Source organism: Perca fluviatilis, chromosome 10, assembly GCF_010015445.1.
Source record: "Perca fluviatilis chromosome 10, GENO_Pfluv_1.0, whole genome shotgun sequence".
Taxonomy (NCBI): domain Eukaryota; kingdom Metazoa; phylum Chordata; class Actinopteri; order Perciformes; family Percidae; genus Perca; species Perca fluviatilis.
In genome coordinates, this window is record NC_053121.1 from 9499830 (window position 1) to 9519584 (window position 19755).

The 19755-nt window shown below is 39.5% G+C and overlaps 1 protein-coding gene across 1 annotated transcript in view; it reads right to left on the reverse strand.

The window, feature by feature from the left end:
* Positions 1–13115, reverse strand: part of igbp1 (immunoglobulin (CD79A) binding protein 1) — a 14832-nt gene extending 1717 nt beyond the window's left edge. The window contains exons 1-2 of the mRNA XM_039814330.1: positions 12621–13115; positions 4147–4479 (exon numbers count right to left, since the gene is read on the reverse strand). Of these exons, the coding sequence (XP_039670264.1) occupies positions 4147–4479; positions 12621–13082 (795 nt within the window). The 5' untranslated portion in view covers positions 13083–13115. The remainder of the gene's footprint in view (positions 1–4146; positions 4480–12620) is intronic.
* Positions 13116–19755: the final 6640 nt, after the last annotated feature.

A 19755-nucleotide genomic window follows, 5' to 3' on the forward strand; every position in this document is an offset into this window, starting at 1 on the left:
ACACTGGATATGGCTTTTTCTGTCTACGTTCCCATAATTTTAGCTTTTCTTGGTCAGAACTAGAGATGCACCGATTACAACTTTCTAGGCCGATTCCGATTTTCTTTGAGTTAGGCCGGCACCGATTTTAGCCAATTCCGATTTAATTTTTTCTAACCACTTTACAGCGCACACAACTATTTATTTTCTATCTTTTCTTTAATAGAACATTTTTTTGAACAGATAATGAATCACTATAAAATAGAACTATATAATGTGTATATATATAATTATTAATGTGACTACTATTGCCACTGTTCATCACACCCCCAACCGGCTCGTCAGACACCGCCTACCAAGAGCCTGGGTCTGTCCGAGGTTTCTTCCCAAGAGGGAGTTTTTCCTCGCCACTGTCGCACTGCTTGCTCTTGAGGGACTTATTGTAATTGTTGGGGCTTTGTAAATTATAGAGTGTGGTCTAGACCTACTCTATCTGTAAAGTGTCTCGAGATAACCTATGTTATGATTTGATACTATAAATAAAATTGAAAATTGAATTATAAATTACTCCTGGTGTGGGAAAGAGTAAAAAGAGGTTTTTGACACTGTTGGGCTTTATATTTTAAATATGATACATATGTCTCTTTCAACTGGATCGGTACCAGCAGCTTTTAAAAAGGCCATCGTACAACCCCTCCTAAAAAAAAAAAAAACACAATTTGGACTTTTCTGTTTTGTACAATTACAGGCCAGTTTCCAAGCTGCCATCTTTTCTAAAATTCTAGAAAAAGTGGTTTATACGCAACTTTTACTGCACCTCAAATCAAACAATATCTTTGAAAAATTCCGGTCTGGTTTTAAATCTTGTCACAGTACAGAAACAGCTCTTTTAAAAGTATTTAATGATCTCCTTTTAATTTCTGATAATGGTAGCTCTGCTTTTAGATTTGACTGCTGCGTTTGATACGGTTGACCACAAGATTTTACTGTCAAGACTGCTGTGCAGGCATCAAAGGCACAGCTCTGAAGTGGTTCCGGTCATATCTGACAGACAGATCTTTTTCTGTAAACCTTGGGCCTTTTTACTCTAGTAAAGCACCGATTAACAGCAGGGTGCCCCAAGGCTCAATCTTAGGCCCTCTTGTTTTCACTGTATATGCTGCCCATGGGATCAATTTTCCAAAAATATAATATTTCGTTTCACTGCTTTGCAGATGACGTCCAGATCTATCTACCTTTAAATACCAAAACGAATTCTATTGAAGCACTGAGTAATTGTCTACGTGAAATAAAAGATTGGATGTCACTAAACTTCTTACACTTAAATGACAGAAAAACTGAAATTATAACTTTTGGGGAGCCCGATATCTCAGATTTAAATAGTGCTCTTGGCCCATTACTCTATAACTACAGCCCGTGTGTAAAAAGTCTTGGAGTTATTATTGATAGTTTGTTTAAACTGGATAAACAAATTAGCTCAGTAGTAAAAACAAGCTTCTTTCAGCTTAGACTTCTTGGGAAGGTGAAGTTGTACCTACCCCAAAGTCAACTGGAAAAAGTTGTACATGCTCTGATTACAAATCGCCTGGACTACTGCAATTCTTTATACTATGGCCTCGACCAGTCTTCTGTTCGCCGATTGCAATTAGTTCAAAATGCAGCTGCACGCCTGTTGACAGGGAAAAAGCGCTATGACCACATTACCCCAGTACTATCGTCTCTCCACTGGTTGCCTGTCGCTCTCAGAATCCATTTTAAGATTTTATTATTTGTTTTTAAATCTTTGAATGGATTGGCACCTTCTTATTTAGCCGATATGTTGATTTTACATACCCCAGTCAGAGCACTTAGGTCAAATGACCAGCTTCTTTTGGACTGTCCTAGATCCAGACTGAAAACCAGAGGGGACAGAGCTTTGTCAGTTGCAGGTCCTAAGCTCTGGAATGCTCTTCCCCTCAATATTAAAGCAGCTAGCTCTATTGAGTCATTTAAATCACTTTTAAAAACTCATCTTTTTGAAATGGCTTTTAACACAAGCTGAGCTGTGACATTATTAATATTGTTTATAATTATGTTTACATTCGTTTTAATTATTATTATTGTTTTTTTGGGATATTATGTTTTCAGTGGGTTTTACTTTTTCTTTTTTGGCTAATTAGTATGTTTTTATGCTGTTACCGATATTAGTATCTGTACAGCACTTTGGGGCAGTAGTGACTGCTTGTAAATGTGCTCTATAAATAAACTTGACCGTGACCTAACAAAAAAAATAAATAAAAAAAAATAGTGAATTTTGGTGTCATACCTCCACGCCCTACTTTTTCCTTGCAGGTGTTGCATATAGGGCTGGGCACCGAACGTCGATACGTTTATGGCACCGAAAACAAAAACACACACAACACACACACACAAACACACACACACACACACACACACACACACACACAACACACACACACACACACACACACACACACACACACACAACACACACACAACACACACACACGGCTCTGTTTTGTTGAAGTCACAGTAATGCTGATAAAGTGGTTTCAAGTGTGGTTACAGTTTTTCAAAACTTCACGCAGACAGCGTTTGCTGCAATAGGATATTAATGGCGAGCCAAAAGCGGTCACGGTTCTGTTGACGTTACAATTCCTCTTAGACAAACAGGCACAACGGTGGTTTCTCTTCCCTGATGACTGACTGACAGGCTGAGATTGTAAGGCAAGGCAACTTTATTAATGTTACTCTGAGTGAGCAGTGTTACCAGAATTGTTACATTTTGATAACCGTTTTGATTCGCAATTAAGTTGGAAAATAAAAGCTTTGTGTTTAATGTATTTTTGTTGATGGTGAAATGGATTTTCTAACATATGGTATCGAAAAAATCGTTCGGAACCAGCATCGAAAGATTTTGAACGATGCCCAGCCCTAGTTGCATATTGCAAACTTGTTATCTTCCTCACACACGCTGAAGAAAAACAGCTGACATGTTGCAGGTTAATTCACGAGGTTCCCTACATGTGCAAGAATAGCGTGCGAGCGGGTACGCGCGACACACAGCGGAAAAGTTGAGCAAAAGGAAAAAAAGAGACTGTGCTGTGGCATCCGTGCGTGCGTCCTTGAGAACTGTAACTTGTATAACCTATGTTGTCAGTTAATTGTAGCATTGACCGGCATTAAATCGGCATATGACAGACTGACCTGCCGGTCGCCGGTCATGGCCGAGCACGTGAAAACCGGCCAATTCTGGTCACGGGCCGGTCTATCGGTGCATCCCTAGTCAGAACACTTAATTAGCCTACTTTAGTCACACACAATAAATATGTCCATTCTCGCCTGTAACACATCAGTTGTACTGGATGACTGAGTCGGACTCAGGGCTCACATGCTGAACAAGAATTTAAATTTTACTCTCGAGATCCTCCGACGCCTCACTGGCAACTACCTGACTATTGTCAGAGAAGCATCGATCAGTAGTCAGCGCATCGATAAGACTGTGGCAGGAGCCAAGGTCTGGCAGGCGGTCTGTGGCACTTGTTGGCACCCGCTGTTTTGAGACCAAGCTGTTTATTCGAAATACACAATTTAAGATTCACACCACTGAATTAGTGTGTGTGTAAGTGTTAGCTTACACACACTAAAGCTCCACACAGGTGTTTTTGTCTTCTTTACAACGTGGTGCATATGATGTGGAGTCTTTTGAAAGACACACACCTCTGACGTTCCTCGATTTATAGTTGGATGCACTGAGTAATATGTTAACATTAATGATTGTCAGCAACTTCTTTTACGTCAATGGCTGCAGAGATTTCAAGCTTTCTATAAAAGCATGTCAGTCTGAATCCCTACATTAGACTGTGTTTTGTCTTTGAACTATCAAATTACCTACCACTGTCTGCTCTGCTCTTGGTTTAGAACCTGAATGCTCTTTAGGGCATCATTTGGAAGGTGGACAATGTTGCTACAATCTTTGCTGGACAGGTAGCAATGACATCTAATTTGACGTAGTCAATCTAGTCAACCTGGGTTGTTGGCTAGATTAATATAAATAACGTCCATCAGTTCTTTTTGACAGTGACAACCCCAGCAGCTCTTCTTGTTAGTTTTGTCAATGAATTACTTCATGTGGCTGGCTCAGAACCAGCTGGCCCACAGTCTCACCTGTACAGCATCCTTGGTGAGAATAAAGGGTTTCATGGGAGGCCTGACTGGCTGAGGTGGCTGCTTGGTGGAACCCTGCTTCAGACCATCCATCTTCTTGAGTATCTCCACCTCCTGGTCAATGCTTTCTATTTCATCCAGACACACAGTGATCCATCTCCGAACATTCAGAAGGTAAAAATCTCTGCTGACTTCATCGTCGGCCTGTCCACTGTCCACAGCTCTCCGTACATCTGACAGTCTGGCTTCCAGCTCCTTCTTCTGACGGTATCGCTCGATCTTAGCTTGTCTCTGTGCTGCCATGGAAACCAAGTCTGACGGGCACGGGACCGACTGGAACAAGAAGCACACATCATAATTTAGAGTCAGGGTTTGTACACCTTTTCCAAGGTCAAATTCAAGCACTTTCAAGGTCCATTTTAAAGCTTTTCCAGCACCTTACACCACCGTAAAATATATACACCAATACATAGTCAAAATTATTTAGTGTTTTTGTCACATTAAAAGATAATACAGCCAAAATTGTGTTTCATAATAGCAGAAGGATCAGATATTTAAGCAAAACACAAGTTTTATTTTTCAAAATGTATCACCGTCTAAGTAGACTTTGCTTGCTATCTAACCTGCCCGAGTCAATGTAAAAACAATTACCCCAAACAAAATCACTTGACAGGTTCACTTCACTAACCCTGAATTATCACCTTTAAAATGTTTAACCTCTTCATGGTTCATAACATACAGTAAGACAGCTATGGAGAGGAGCACTGAGTGGGAGGATCTGAGCCAAATGACATGCAGCTGGGTCACTCTGGGTGCACCCTCTTAGATTTTGCTCAAAGTTTATGCTACCCTTAATGTCCTTTCACACTTTTTTCCAAATCTAGGGCATGCTGTACAAACTTGTAATGGTTCAGTCATATCGACATGTTTGTCTTCCAACCTACAAAGTTTGTAGCCTGGTTAACACCAGACCCTTCTCAGCTGTAACTGAGAGTGGGTCTGGGAAAGGTTCATTGACAGTTCATTTCCAGAGGGGCGTCACCAACGGATGCCACTCAAATGCCTCTGGGCTCATTGGATAGTCCTTCAACCAATCAGACCAACGATCCGGGTGACGCTTTTCACATCCAATATCCAACAAAAAAAAAATGTGATTCTGGTTCTTTGGTGTGGTCCCTCCCATGCCCTACTGTCTCCCTGCAGGTGTTGCATATTGCTAACTTGTTATCTTCTGTACACACGCTGAAGAATTTCCAAACAGCTAATATGTTGCAGGTTAATTACGAGGCTCCTTACATGTGCAAGAATAGCCGGACACGGCTTCACAATCGAGAAGGGCCCGCCGACACACGGCGGAAGTTGAGAGAAAGGAAAAAGAGACTGTGTCTCTGTCCGGTGGCGTACGTCCTTGAGAACTGTAACTCGATAACTTCTGTTGTCGGTATAAAATCGGAGTATGTCAGACTGACCTACCGAGCCCCGGGCATGGTGAAGCACGGCTCGGTAGCCATCATGTTAAATGTAAACAAAAAGTTGCCTCGGCCGTCACGGCGCTTATCCTCGACACGTAACGCCCTCAACGGTTGTGATTGGTGTTAAGCCCGCCTCAGCGTTTGTGATTGGTGCCTCAATTTTGAGGACATTGGAAATGGGTTTGAATGGGCTCTTCGCCAGACTGACCTGCAGAGCAAATCTCAAATTTGCTGGAAGGTCGTCAGGGTTTACCCAGGCTACAAAGTTTGGGGCTGCCTATGAATGAATGTCCAAATATTGCTTCCCAGATAATGTGATTTTCAGGCTGAAAAACTTTAGTAATTTCAAGGTCTAAAAATATGAAGACATGATTTGAACAGAAATATTTTACAGCCTTGGGTTTTGGGACATATTCACACATTGATATAGACAAGGTTGAACAAAATTTGAGAACAACTACAACGTAATCCATTTTAACCGTGAAGAAACCACAACCCACAAATACCTACATTAATTGATTCTAACCACAAATAACACACAACACACACACACAACACACACACAACACACAACACACACACACACAAAAAACAACACACACACACAAAAACAAACACAAAACACAAAACAAAGAGAAAAAACAAGAAAAAAGAAAAAAAAGAACCAAACACCCAAAAAAAACACACACACACACACACACCACACACACACAAAACACACACACAAACACACACAAGACACAAAGAGAGAGAAAGAGAAGAAAGAAAGGAAGGAGGAGAAGAGGAAAGAGGAGAGGAAAGAGGAGGAGAGGAGGAGGAAAGGAGAAAAAGAGGAGAGAGAGGAGGAGAGAGAAGAGGAGAGAGAGAGGAAAGAGGAGGAGGAGAAGAGAGAGAGAGAGAAAAGGAAGAGAAGAGAGAGAGGAGAGGAGAGAGGAAAGAGAGAGAGAGAAGGGGAGAGAGGGAAGAGGGAGGAGAGAGAGAAAGAGAGAGAGAGAGGAGAGAGGAGAGAGAGGAGAGAGAGAGGAAAGAGAGAGAAGAGAGGGAGAGAGAGAGAGAGAGAGGAAAGAGAGAGAGAGGAGAGAGAGAGAGAGAGAGAAGAGAGAGAGAGAGGAGAGAGAGAGAGAGGAGAGGAGGAGAGAGAGAGAGGAGAGAGAGAGAGAGAGGAGAGAGGAGAGAGAGAAATATACATATACATATATCATATATACATATATATATAATACATTAATATATATATATACATATATATATACATATATATATATATATATACATATATATATACATATATACTAATATACATATATATACATATACATATATATACATATATATACATATATGTATACATATATAATATATATATACATATATATACATATATGTATACATATATACATACATATATATACATATACATATATACATATACATACATATACATATATATATACATATATATATATACATATATATACATATATATACATATACATATATATACACATATATATACATACATATATACATATATACACATATATACATACATACATTATATATATATATATACACACACGCTTGTAAAAAAAAAAAAAAAAATGGTTGGGTTTAGGAAAAAAAACACAGGGAAAGGCTTTAGTAACAAAAAACTGACAAAAACACTGAAAATAACGACAAAAACACGCTTAGGAAAACAAACTGTTGGGTTTAGGAAAGAAACATTGTAGGCTAGTAGACAATGCCCCCACATTTTTGAGATACCCCTACCGGAGGTAGAACTAAACCCAACAATGTTTTTCCTCATCTCTAAGGTCTCCCATATATGAAATGGATTCTTGGCTAAAAATATTTTACTGCTAAGATTGTTAAATTAACAGATATTGTTATACACCCCAAAACCGAAAAAGGACTAAAATATAGCCTGTCCGTATGGGAGTTAAGGCATAGAAACTAATGCAGATCAATCACACAAGCTCTGAGAGCTTTGAAACTTGGCATGTTTGTAGTCAGGAAGTTGCTGTACCTACTAGAAAAGACTGGATGTGAATACCGTGATGTATGGAATAAATAGAGACCTATAAACACATACCTAAAATAGGCGAACATGCAAAAAATGAATATCTATGCAGAATGGTTTCATTTACTTTGTGGTTACTTTGCCAGGGATTATCATAGATTATCAAACGCATATGATGGCTTGTTGGAAAGTTGGGGTTGTGCTGAATCCAGCAATACCAAACATGTAAATATAGCATGATAAATCAGGGTGTTCTTTCACTCAATGTATGAGGTGTCCAAAATGAAAGAAAATGGAACACTGAAATAATTTAGTCTCAAGTCCAAAGCTCATCAGTGGTGAGAAGAATGTTGAGAAATCGAAAGATAACACCTTATCATAGCACAAACAGGAGACCAGGAGTCAGGATTGCAGTTTGACCTTAATGAGCCTTTTAATAAAACTATAACTTAACACAATACAAATTAAATGACTGTCTTAGATCAAACAAATGGCAATCTAACAAAACAAACACTGTGAGGGGGGAATGAGCCCACTCCTCACTGAATCTCCAGCTCTTCTCAGGCTGTTTTTTTCTAGCAGCAACCATTTGCTGCTAGAAGAAAAAGGTGGATGGGCATCCTTGTACCAATCTGGATGAGCTGAGGTACAGATTAGCATCTGATGAGTGACAGTGGTGTGTTGCAGTTGTAACATCATGGGGGGCTGACCACCCCAAAGTCCCAACTCCCAGAATGGCTACCAAAAGCAGTTCATTTTCCAAATGGTTGCTGCTAGAAAAAAAAACAGCCTGAGAAGAGCTGGAGATTATCTAAATATCTAAAAGATATATAATATCTAAAGATATAGCTACTCTGGATGGTGTTGCCCTGGCCTCCAGCACCACTGTTAGAAATTTAGGAGTTATCTTTGATCAGGATATATCCTTTAATGCCAATCTAAAACAAACCTCAAGAACAGCCTTTTTTCATCTTCGTAACATTGCCAAAATTAGGAATATCCTGTCTCAAAACGACGCTGAAAAACTAGTCCATGCATTTGTTACTTCCAGGCTGGACTATTGTAATTCCCTACTGTCAGGTTGCTCAAATAAGTCTCTTAAGACTCTCCAGCTGATCCAGAATGCTGCAGCGCGTGTTCTCACAAGAACTAAGAAAAGAGATCATATTTCTCCTGTATTAGCTTCTCTGCATTGGCTTCCTGTTGAATCCAGGATTGAGTTTAAAGTCCTTCTCTTGACCTACAAAGCTCTAAATGGTCTAGCACCATCATATCTAGAAGAGCTCCTAATACCCTATTGTCCCTCTAGAGCACTGCGCTCCCAGAATGCAGAGTTACTGGTGGTACCTAGAGTCTCTAAAAGTAGAATGGGAGCTAGAGCCTTCAGTTATCAGGCTCCTCTCCTATGGAACCAGCTCCCGATCTGGGTTCGGGGGGCAGAAACTGTCACCTCATTCAAGAATGAACTTAAAACTCTCCTATTTGATAAAGCTTATAGTTAGGGAGTGAGGAGTTGCAGTGCTCACCTAACTGGCCCAACTGCTTCTCTTCATAATTGTTAGATTAATAATACATAACAAAGTAGAGGGAGGCAGGCCAGCCAAGCCAGATCCGGCAGGGGGAGAGTTCTAAGCCCGAAAAAGCTACCTCTCCTTATGACGTCTCTCTTAGTTACCTGTTATAATTTACGCTGTTATAGTTCTAGACTGCGGGGGGACTTCCTTCCTTTGACACACTGAGCTGCTCTCTCCTCTCCCTTTCTATTACTGTTACTATTACTATTACTATTTGTGTGCAGCCCGTCCCAGAAATTACTAAGTTACTAAAGTTACTAATCCTAGCTTCTGGGGAGTTTACTCCCCGGAGTCCTTATGCTTTTTTCCCCCAGCGTATTTCCTTGGAGAACGTTGGCACCAAGATCCTGGTCGCAGCTGTCGCCGTGGTCCTGCTGCACTCCCTGCTGAACTCAGCGATGCCCTGCATTGTCATGCTGTGTCCTGCTGAACCCTGCAGCTTCCCGCTACATCCAGTCACTGTTCCATTATTAATGTGACTACTATCTCCACTGTTCATCACACCCCCAACCGGCTCGTCAGACACCGCCTACCAAGAGCCTGGGTCTGTCCGAGGTTTCTTCCCAAGAGGGAGTTTTTCCTCGCCACTGTCGCACTGCTTGCTCTTGAGGGAATTACTGGAACTGTTGGAATTGTTGGGGCTTTGTAAATTATAGAGTGTGGTCTAGACCTACTCTATCTGTAAAGTGTCTCGAGATAACTTATGTTATGATTTGATACTATAAATAAAATTGAATTGAAATTGAATTGAGATTCAGTGAGGAGTGGGCTCATTCCCCCCTCACAGTATTTGTTTTGTTAGATTGGCATTTGATTGATCTAAGACGGTCATTTAATTTGTATTGTGTTAAGTTATAGTTTTATTAAAAGGCTCATTAAGGTCAAACTGCAATCCTGACTCCTGGTCTCCTGTTTGTGCTATGGTAAGGTGTTATCTTTCGATTTCAAATCTTTGTTTCCATATGGACTATGATGTATAGTACAAGGTTTCATTATTAAATGTATTTTATATTGGAATTTCTCAACATTCTTCTCACCACTGATAATGAGCTTTGGACTTGAGACTAAATTATGTCAGTGTTCCATTTTCTTTCATTTTGGACACCTCATACATTGAGTGAAAGAACACCCTGATTTGTCATGCTATATTTACATGTTTGGTATTGCTGGATTCAGCACAACCCCACCTTTCCAACAAGCCATCATATGCGTTTCTATGATAATCCCTGGCAAAGTAACCACAAAGTAAATGAAACCATTCTGCATAGATATTAATTTTTTGCATGTTCGCCTATTTTAGGTATGTGTGTATAGGTCTCTATTTATTCCATACATCACGATATTCACATCCAGTCTTTCCTAGTAGGTACAGCAACGTCCTGACTACAAACATGCCAAGTTTCAAAGCTCTCAGAGCTTGTGTGATTGATCTGCATTAGTTTCTATGCCTTAACTCCCATACGGACAGGCTATATTTTAGTCCTTTCTCGGTTTTGGGGTGTATTACAATATCTGTTAATTTAACAATCTTAGCAGTGAAATACTTTTAGCCAAGAATCCATTTCATATATGGGAGACCTTAGAGATGAGGAAAAACATGTTGGGTTTAGTTCTACCTCCGGTAGGGGTATCGCAAAAACTAAAGCCCTTTTTGACCATTTGTCACTAGCCTATTGGGGAAGGCTTTAAAAAACAAACAAAATAAAACGGCTGAAAAATCGCCACCGGCTCTCCCGGGTGAAAGTCCTGCGTTTTACCCATCCGCCAACCTAACCTACCTCCTTGCGCAGTCCCACGTTCCTTTATACTACTCGCAATGTAGGTCAATGGCGGACGATATGCGTTGATAAACACGCTAAAAAGCAATTATGCGTCTTGATAACACGCCAAAATGGCATACGAATTGGCGTGTCATACATACGCCACTTCATGAGATCAGTCTGCACCTCAAGATGTCTGAATGAAAATGGGTTCTATGGGTACCCATGAGTGCCCCAGATGTGCCTAATTTATTTTAATACAATTTTGATTTATGACTAGATCAACTTGACAGTGCTGAGCTGCATCTCAAATTAATCTGGGCCCAGTTGTTCAAATCAACTATGTAAAGAACAGGTAGAATAGCCAGTATGGGGTCACCACAACATAATACTGGCTGGATTGTCCTGTACAACATCGCTTCCAGGCACAATGTCCCTCTCTGTGATGATTATGATACACCTGAACCTATCGACACAAACCAACCTTTGGCGTTCTCTCAGAATGAGGGACTGACTGGACGTGCAATACAGGATGCAATTATTAAAAAGTACTTTTGACTGCATCTGTATATTAAGTAGGACAAATAAAGTGTGCGCCAACCTGGTAGGGTTAATCTATTTAATACTGTGTTGGTCATACTATAAAAGATTTATTGTTTGTCTTTGTTTGAATAATAGATAAAGATCTTAAAACTTTTTCAATCCCAATATTAATAAAAAATAAAATAAAAATATGTATCACTATTACACATACATATACAATATACACATACATATATACACATACATATATACACATACATATATATATACATATATATATACATACATATATATACATACATATATATACATACATACATATACATACATACATATATATATATACATACATACATATATATACATACATACATACATACATACATATATCTTTATTATATCTGAATTTTACCTTTATATGTTGATATATAAGACTTGTGTTTACATTAAAAACTTTTAAAAATGCTTGGTTGAGCATGTTTGTGTTTTTTATATTAAAAAAGCTATCATTTTTCAAATCGGATTTTGTGTTTTTTGTGTGTTTTTGGGTCCAGTATGTTGATACAGTACATTAAAGTGAAAAAACTAATGGTCTTGTCATATAGGTGATGTTGTGCTGAAAAAAAGATACCAAACATTGGTATGGCAAACATTTCTTTATGTCGCAAAATTAAAAAAATTAAAAGTACTCAAAAACGGCCAAAATAGCCCAAGACTCCGAAGGGTTAAACACTCAAAATTATTCAGCTAGCCGACAGGTCAACCGCTAGCATGTTCGGACATTGCATTTCATTGTAAGCATAGCAAGGCAGCTAGGCTACATAGCCAGGTTACCAGAGCATTTATGAGCTAACATTTTGCCGATGGTTTGCTGCTGTGCATTTTTACCGCCCTCTGTCTTCTGACAGCCCGGTACATAAATGTGCGGTCTTGCGTGTTGTTTTCGCGACTTGGGTCTTGGCGTGGTCATAGTGGGATTCATAATATCGCATTCGGGCATGCCTGCATGTATGGTACATTTGAACACACACATCACTTCTCTTATGAAGCAATTTTATTGTCATTTATGGTAACGTTAGTGCTATTGGTTAGCTAGGCTACTTACCTTGGCTGTTAAGTTTCCATTTTCTGATTCTTCGTCAGGACTTGTGCTTTCATTTGTCGAATTTGGCAGCTCAAACTGTGATGTGTTATACTCTTTACACCTCTTCAAAAAATCCATAAAGTAAGCCCGGGCTGTTTGGACTATCTCTAGTCGTTTGTCTCGGCTGGTCTGCTTCATGGTCAGAGCTCCTACCAGAGCAGGCAGCAGCAGGTATTTCAGGTCTGCCGTGGCTATCTCCTCAAGCTCTTCATTGCGGCTGAACAGGTCGAGCTGGGCCACCATTCTAGACGCTTCTTCCAACATACTGATACCACGTTTAACTTTCACCTGGATACTGGTAGAACCAAGTGGTTCGTTTGCAATGTCTACCTCCTCAAATATCTTCCACCCACGATCTAGTAAGTCACATAATTTAGAAGGCTCTGCAGCTGAAACATCGTTGGTGTTTTCACATTCCGCCATCTTGTCATATCCTTCTTCTTCTTCTTCTTTTCTTTTTTCTTTCTTCTTCTTCTAGCTTTCTGACAGACTAGATGCCTTGAAGCACATTGCTGCCTCTCACAGGTCAGTGTCGGTATCATTCGGAGGTATTGGCATTCTCAGATGGGTCAGACAATACAGAAAAATAACAGTACAGGGAGTAGTTGTACAATGTGCACATAAATATAGCCTACAGCTTATGGTTACCGCTCATAAAAATTAATAACGGTCAGTTAAAAGGTAAAAAGAAAAAAAAAAACGAACGGTTGTTTGATTTTCGTTTCAAAATACAAAATTTGAAATTGAAATACAAGGCGTTTTTTACTTGTCATGGTTTAAAGGGGCTAAGAGATATTTAAAATATGCTTTGATATTCATTCTCTATTTCATATAACTGTTAATATTAATATTTACAGTATATGCTTTGGAACCCTACTCTGATGATGCTTGAGGGGAATTTTTAAAATGTCACATTTATTTATTTCCCTCTCCCCACACAAATTTCAACAGAAACTCTTTCAACTGATCTAGTCTCATAAAAGTCGAAAAATACTGAAATTGGTGATGCCAGTTTCCCATTGCAGCCTATGTTAAGTTATCCGTGCCTGTATTGCCCTAATGTGGGAAATATTTTGCTTTTCGGACTGTGCTTTGCTGCATTATATTACGATGTGAAGGCAACACATTAAATCCAGACCCAATACCATTTTGAAACCCTCAGGGGGTGTCCTAATCAAATCAAAAGAGAAAATGCAGATAACACATTCATAAAAGAAATTATACAGATATCAGTGCTCTTAGTGCTAAACTGTCTGAGAAAATGTGCAGCTTCCTAATGTGGGACAATCATTTGCCTAAAGTCACTGTAAAGTCTATGTTAAAAGGCCTTAAACCATGGTGCACCTTCATTCATGAATGATAGTAAAACTTCCTCAATAAGTCATTCTGTAGATTAATTTTATGTCATTTTACCATTTGCAATGTTGTTAATGTTACAAAACCAAGGTTTATGATGACACATGAAAAATTGAGCAACATCAAGCAAATAAAACAATATGATGGTTTTGATGCATTTATTATAAACTCATGAATATATTTAAAGGTAAATATATAAAATGTTGCATAGGCCTATTACAATATAACAAACAGCAGATAAAAAACAACAGCAGATAACAAATGGCCCACAGAAGTTAATAAGGCGCTACATTCAGGCAAGGAAACAGGCAAGTTTTGCATGTAAAGGCATGTCGTCATCAATCACCCCATTTTCCTCTGCACAGCTTTCATGAAACCAACGGGAACAGACTGCACAAGAAACCCACTCCTCTGTGGACTTGGGGGTCCTTTGAGTCGCCATAAGAATGCTGGTAGATAGCACAAGGATCCTGGTTGACTTGACTGTTTGTGGCCTGGTTGAGTGTTTTCTTTGCTGTAGCCTTTTGCTTTTTCCCCTTGATTTTCACCGCTTTTTCTTTAATGAAAGAAAAATGGTCGTCACTGGTCAGATCATATGAAGGAGCCTTTGCCCTCTGACAGCTGGTAGTTGGGCGTTCTCTGACCAGAAGGGCGATCTGTGATTTGAAGGAGACCTCTGGCTGTGTCACCACTTCAACTTCCTGTGCCAGAGGTGGTGGGGTGACAATAATGGCAGACAGAAGAAGATGCTGTGGTGATTGTGGAGGAGGAGAGATTGCTGGCTGAACAGCATCATGCAGAGGGTGGCAAGGGGTGTGCTCTGGAAGAGCGAACATTTCTTGATGGTAGGGAGTTCATCATCATCATCCCCGGCTCTACTGGAGTCTCTCCAAAAGGTCTCTCCATTGTTTCTGATGGCATGAACAGATTTATCTTGTGTGGGTTGAATGGGAATATCCCTGACCCACGAAGTCCAGCCTAGGCATTTGAGGGAGTTTCAGCTTTCTTCCAGGCCTTGGAAAACAGTGGCATAAACAACGCCCTGTCAAGTTGCTTCCCTCCACTCTCCATGGTGACCCTTCATCCCTCAAGCCTCCAGAAATGTTTTAGACTATTGAACAGAGCTGTATCTGCAGGCTGCAGATAGTGTGTAGTGTGAGGGGGAGGCTAAACACACATACATTGTTGTCTTTTTATCAAATTCAGAAAGTCAATGTTGTACACATGGGAGGAGTGGCCATCAACAAGGAGCAAGTGGGGTCGTGGATCGTCTTTGGGCAGGCTTTGGAGAAAAAACTTCCCCCATTCAGTGAATAATTCCATGTTTATCCACATTATCCGACATCCTGAGGAAGGTATTCTCGGGAGCCCCAAAGAGACAATCTGCCTTCATCCTCTTGCCCTTGAAGATGATTGGCCCATACCCACCACCAGTGTTGATGCTGGAAAGGCAGGTTGAGGTTTCTCCTTTCTCCCAAAACAAGGTGACCCAGCCTCGGCAACCACCCTGGTGGAGAGGAAGTGGTCTTGGAGCCCAGTCTCATCACAATTCCAGATATGATCTGGAACATTCTCCAACCCCTGGTCTGTCAATTGTGTCCTGATATTTTTTTAACCACGTATTCACAACAGTGAGGTTGAATCCAGCAGCTCTTTTGGCTGAGAGAGCTTCGGGTTTCCTGATCCTGAGATTGCATCTAAAAAAAAAACTAAACCATTTATAACCAGCCTTTTTCTTTACTTCACTGAATCCCCTGATTCCTTTCTTGGTGGCAAACTGGTAGGCCAGTTGCTGTATATCACTCATCCTCAGGGGGAATCCTCCTTTTCCTAATGTGACTATCATCTCCCCAAGCTCTACCTCATCCTCACTGCTGATGATCGGCTTTCTTCCTATTGTGTGCTCAGGGTGACCATTACCATTTACCCTGCGCTGGAGTAGATTTGGGTACATTCCATGCCCTCGCCAGCAGTCTCATGTTAGGGACCCCACCATTCTCTTTTTTTATTTATTTATATTTTATTGTCTTTTTCACAATATGAATTTAATAGAGTAACAAGGCAAACACAGCCAATACTTTAAGACAATCCCAACAGGTTTTCCTTGAATGCCCCTAATGATAAGACATTCGTTTTTAAAACATAAAACAAAGAAAGAAAGAAAAAAAGAAGAAGCTTGTAGCTAACTCCCCAGAAGCTAGGATTAATAACAAGCATTTCTGGGACGGGATACACACAAATAGTAATAGTAATAGAAAGGGAGAGGAGAGAGCAGCTCAGTGTGTCAAAGGAAGGAAGTCCCCCAGCAGTCTAAAACTATAACAGCGTAACTATAACAGCGTAACTAAGAGAGACAGGTCATAAGGAGAGGTAGCTTTTTCGGGCTTGGAACGCTCCCCTGCCGGATCGGGCTGTGCTGGCCTGCCTCCCTCTACTTTGTTATATACAGTACAGGCCAAAAGTTTGGACACACCTTCTCATTCAATGTGTTTCTTTATTTTCATGACTATTTACATTGTAGATTCTCACTGAAGGCATCAAAACTATGAATGAACACATATGGAATTATGTACTTAACAAAAAAGTGTGAAATAACTGAAAACATGTCTTATATTTTAGATTCTTCAAAGTAGCCACCCTTTGCTTTTTTTGATAGCTCCGCAAACCCTTGGTGTTCTCTCCAATGAGCTGCAGGGTGAAGTGTGACCCCTGAAATGGTTTTCACTTAACAGGTGTGCTTTGTCAGGGTTAATTAGTGGAATTTTTTCCCCTTATTAATAAAAAGCAAAAGGGTGGCTACGTTGAGGAATCTAAAATATAAGACATGTTTTCAGTTATTTCACACTTTTTTGTTAAGTACATAATTCCATATGTGTTCATTCATAGTTTTGATGCCTTCAGTGAGAATCTACAATGTAAATAGTCATGAAAATAAAAAAGGAAACGCATTGAATGAGAAGGTGTGTCCAAACTTTTGGCCTGTACTGTATTATTAATCTAACAATTATGAAGAGAAGCAGGTGGGCCAGTTAGGTGGACACTGCAACTCCTCACTCCCTAACTATAAGCTTTATCAAATAGAAGAGTTTTAAGTTCATTCTTGAAAGCGATTACAGTTTCTGCCCCCCGAACCCAGATCGGGAGCTGGTTCCATACAGAGGAGCCCACATGATACTGAAGGTTCTGGCTCCCATTCTACTTTTAGAGACTCTAGGTACCACGAGTAACTCTGCATTCTGGGAGCGCAGTGCTCTAGTGGGACAATAAGGTATTAGGAGCTCTTCTAGATATGATGGTGCTAGACCAGAGCTTTGTAGGTCAAGAGAAGGATTTTAAATTCAATCCTGGATTTAACAGGAAGCCAGTGCAGAGAAGCTAATACAGGTGAAATATGATCTCTTTTCTTAGTTCTTGTGAGAACACGCGCTACAGCATTCTGGATCAGCTGGAGAGTCTTAAGGGACTTATTTGAGCAACCTGACAGTAGGAAATTACAATAGTCCAGCCTGGACGTTACAAATGCATGGACTAGTTTTTCAGCATCGTTTTGAGACAGGATATTCCTAATTTTGGCAATGTTACGAAGATGAAAAAAAGCTGTTCTTGAGGTTTGTTTTAGATGGGCGTTAAAGGATATATCCTGATCAAAAATACCCCCTAGATTTCTGACAGTAGTGCTGGAGGCCAGGGCAATACCATCCAGAGTAGCTATGTCTTTAGATAATGAGGTTCGGAGGTGTTTAGGGCCCAGGACAATAACTTCAGTTTTGTTAGAGTTTAACATCAGAAAGTTATAGGTCATCCAGGATTTTATATCTTTAATGCACGCTTGAAGTTTAGCTAGCTGACTGTTTTCGTCTGGTTTGATTGACAAGTATAATTGGGTGTCATCCGCATAACAGTGAAAGTTAATTGAGTGTTTCCTAATAATATTGCCTAGAGGAAGCATATATAAGGAGAATAGAATTGGTCCAAGCACTGAGCCTTGAGGAACGCCATGGCTAACTTTAGCGTACTTGGAGGATTTATATTTTATAAGAAATCCCACTTTACGGAATCAAATGGTTTTTCTGCATCCATTTTCATTATTAAGGCTTCTAGTTTCTTATCACTAATATGTTGCATAATATGCAACGTTCTGCCAATATTGTCATGGGTTTGTCTGTGTTTTATGAATCCAGTTTGATCTAAACTTATAATGTCAGGTAAAATTTTTTCAATGCGCCGTGCCAAAATTGCTGTGAATAATCTATAATCTATATTGAGCACACTTATAGGCCTATAATTTGAACAGGTGGTTTTATCTTTGCCCTCCTTAGCGATTACGGAAATGATTGCTTCTCTCCAAGAATCAGGAATATCCCCTCCTTTTAATATCCAATTAAAAGTCTTGTGTAGTAGTGGAATTAAAGTTTTTCTAAAAACTTTATACCATTGTGAAATATATCCGTCTGCACCAGGGCTTTTATTTTTTTTGAGTTTAGAAATTGCTGAGTTTATTTCTTCTGCCGTTATTTCTGACACCAATGAGTTATTTTGCTCTTGTGTTATTTGTGGCAAATTTAATCTGTTTAAAAATTCATCAATCTGGGATTCATTATTATCTAGGAGTACAACCTGTTATAGTAAAATTCAAAACTCCTATGAATTTCTTCTGTCTTGTAAACCACAGAATTCATCTGTGTGATTTTAATTTTGTAAACATGTCTTCCCGTCTCCTGTTTTTTCAGCCCATATGTCAGTAGTTTTGCAGATCTACTCCCAGCTTCATAATATCTTTGTTTAGTATATATCATTTTCTTCTGAATTTCTTGTGACAAAATCTCATTAATCTCCGCCTTTTTCATTTTAATTTCAGCCATAATTTTGCTATCTGCTGTGTTTTTATGTTCTTTTTCCAATCTTTTCAAATCACTTTGTAAAGTTTTAAGCCTTTCTTGTTTCTTTTTTTTCCTGAATGCAGATCTTGCTATCAATTTACCTCTCATAACTGCTTTGCACGCATCCCACAATATTGATGGAGAAACCTCCCCATTGTCATTTTGTTCGACATATTCACAAATCTCCTTTTCAATTTCCTCCTTCATTTGGCCATTAAGCAGGCTTGAGTTCAGCCTCCATAGTGTTTTTTTCTTTTCTGTCCCCAAAGTTATATTTAAATATATTGGACAGTGATCAGACAGGTCCATCACTCCAATATCACAGCTTTCTATTTTGTACCTATCTCTTCCATAGATAAAAAAAATAGTCAATCCTTGAGTACACCGAATGTGGTGCAGAAAAGTAGGTATAATCTCTCTTAGATGGGTTTAGTTCCCTCCAAATATCCAAAATTCCCAGCTATGATATTATCTTCTTAATTTTTTTGACTATAGCATTTTTCTGCTGTGCTTTTCCTGATGAGTCTAGCTGTGCATTAAGTCTCTGATTAAGATCCCCTCCTCCAATTAGCATCCCCACTCCGTCCGTTGTCAACAGATCAAAAACTTGTTTAAAAAAAAACCAATCTGATCCTGGAGGGGCATAAACGTTTATTAGGGATACTAATTCCCCTTCCAATCTGCCTATCATCAAAACATACCTGCCCTCTTTATCTTAATTATTTTCAGCATTTCAAAACTAATTCTACTTGATATCAGTATTGATACCCTTCTTCTCCGGCCTGATTTATAAGATGATAAAAACTCCTGATTATAACCCATTCTCTTCAACTTTTCATGCTCTTTATCCCTTTTACCAG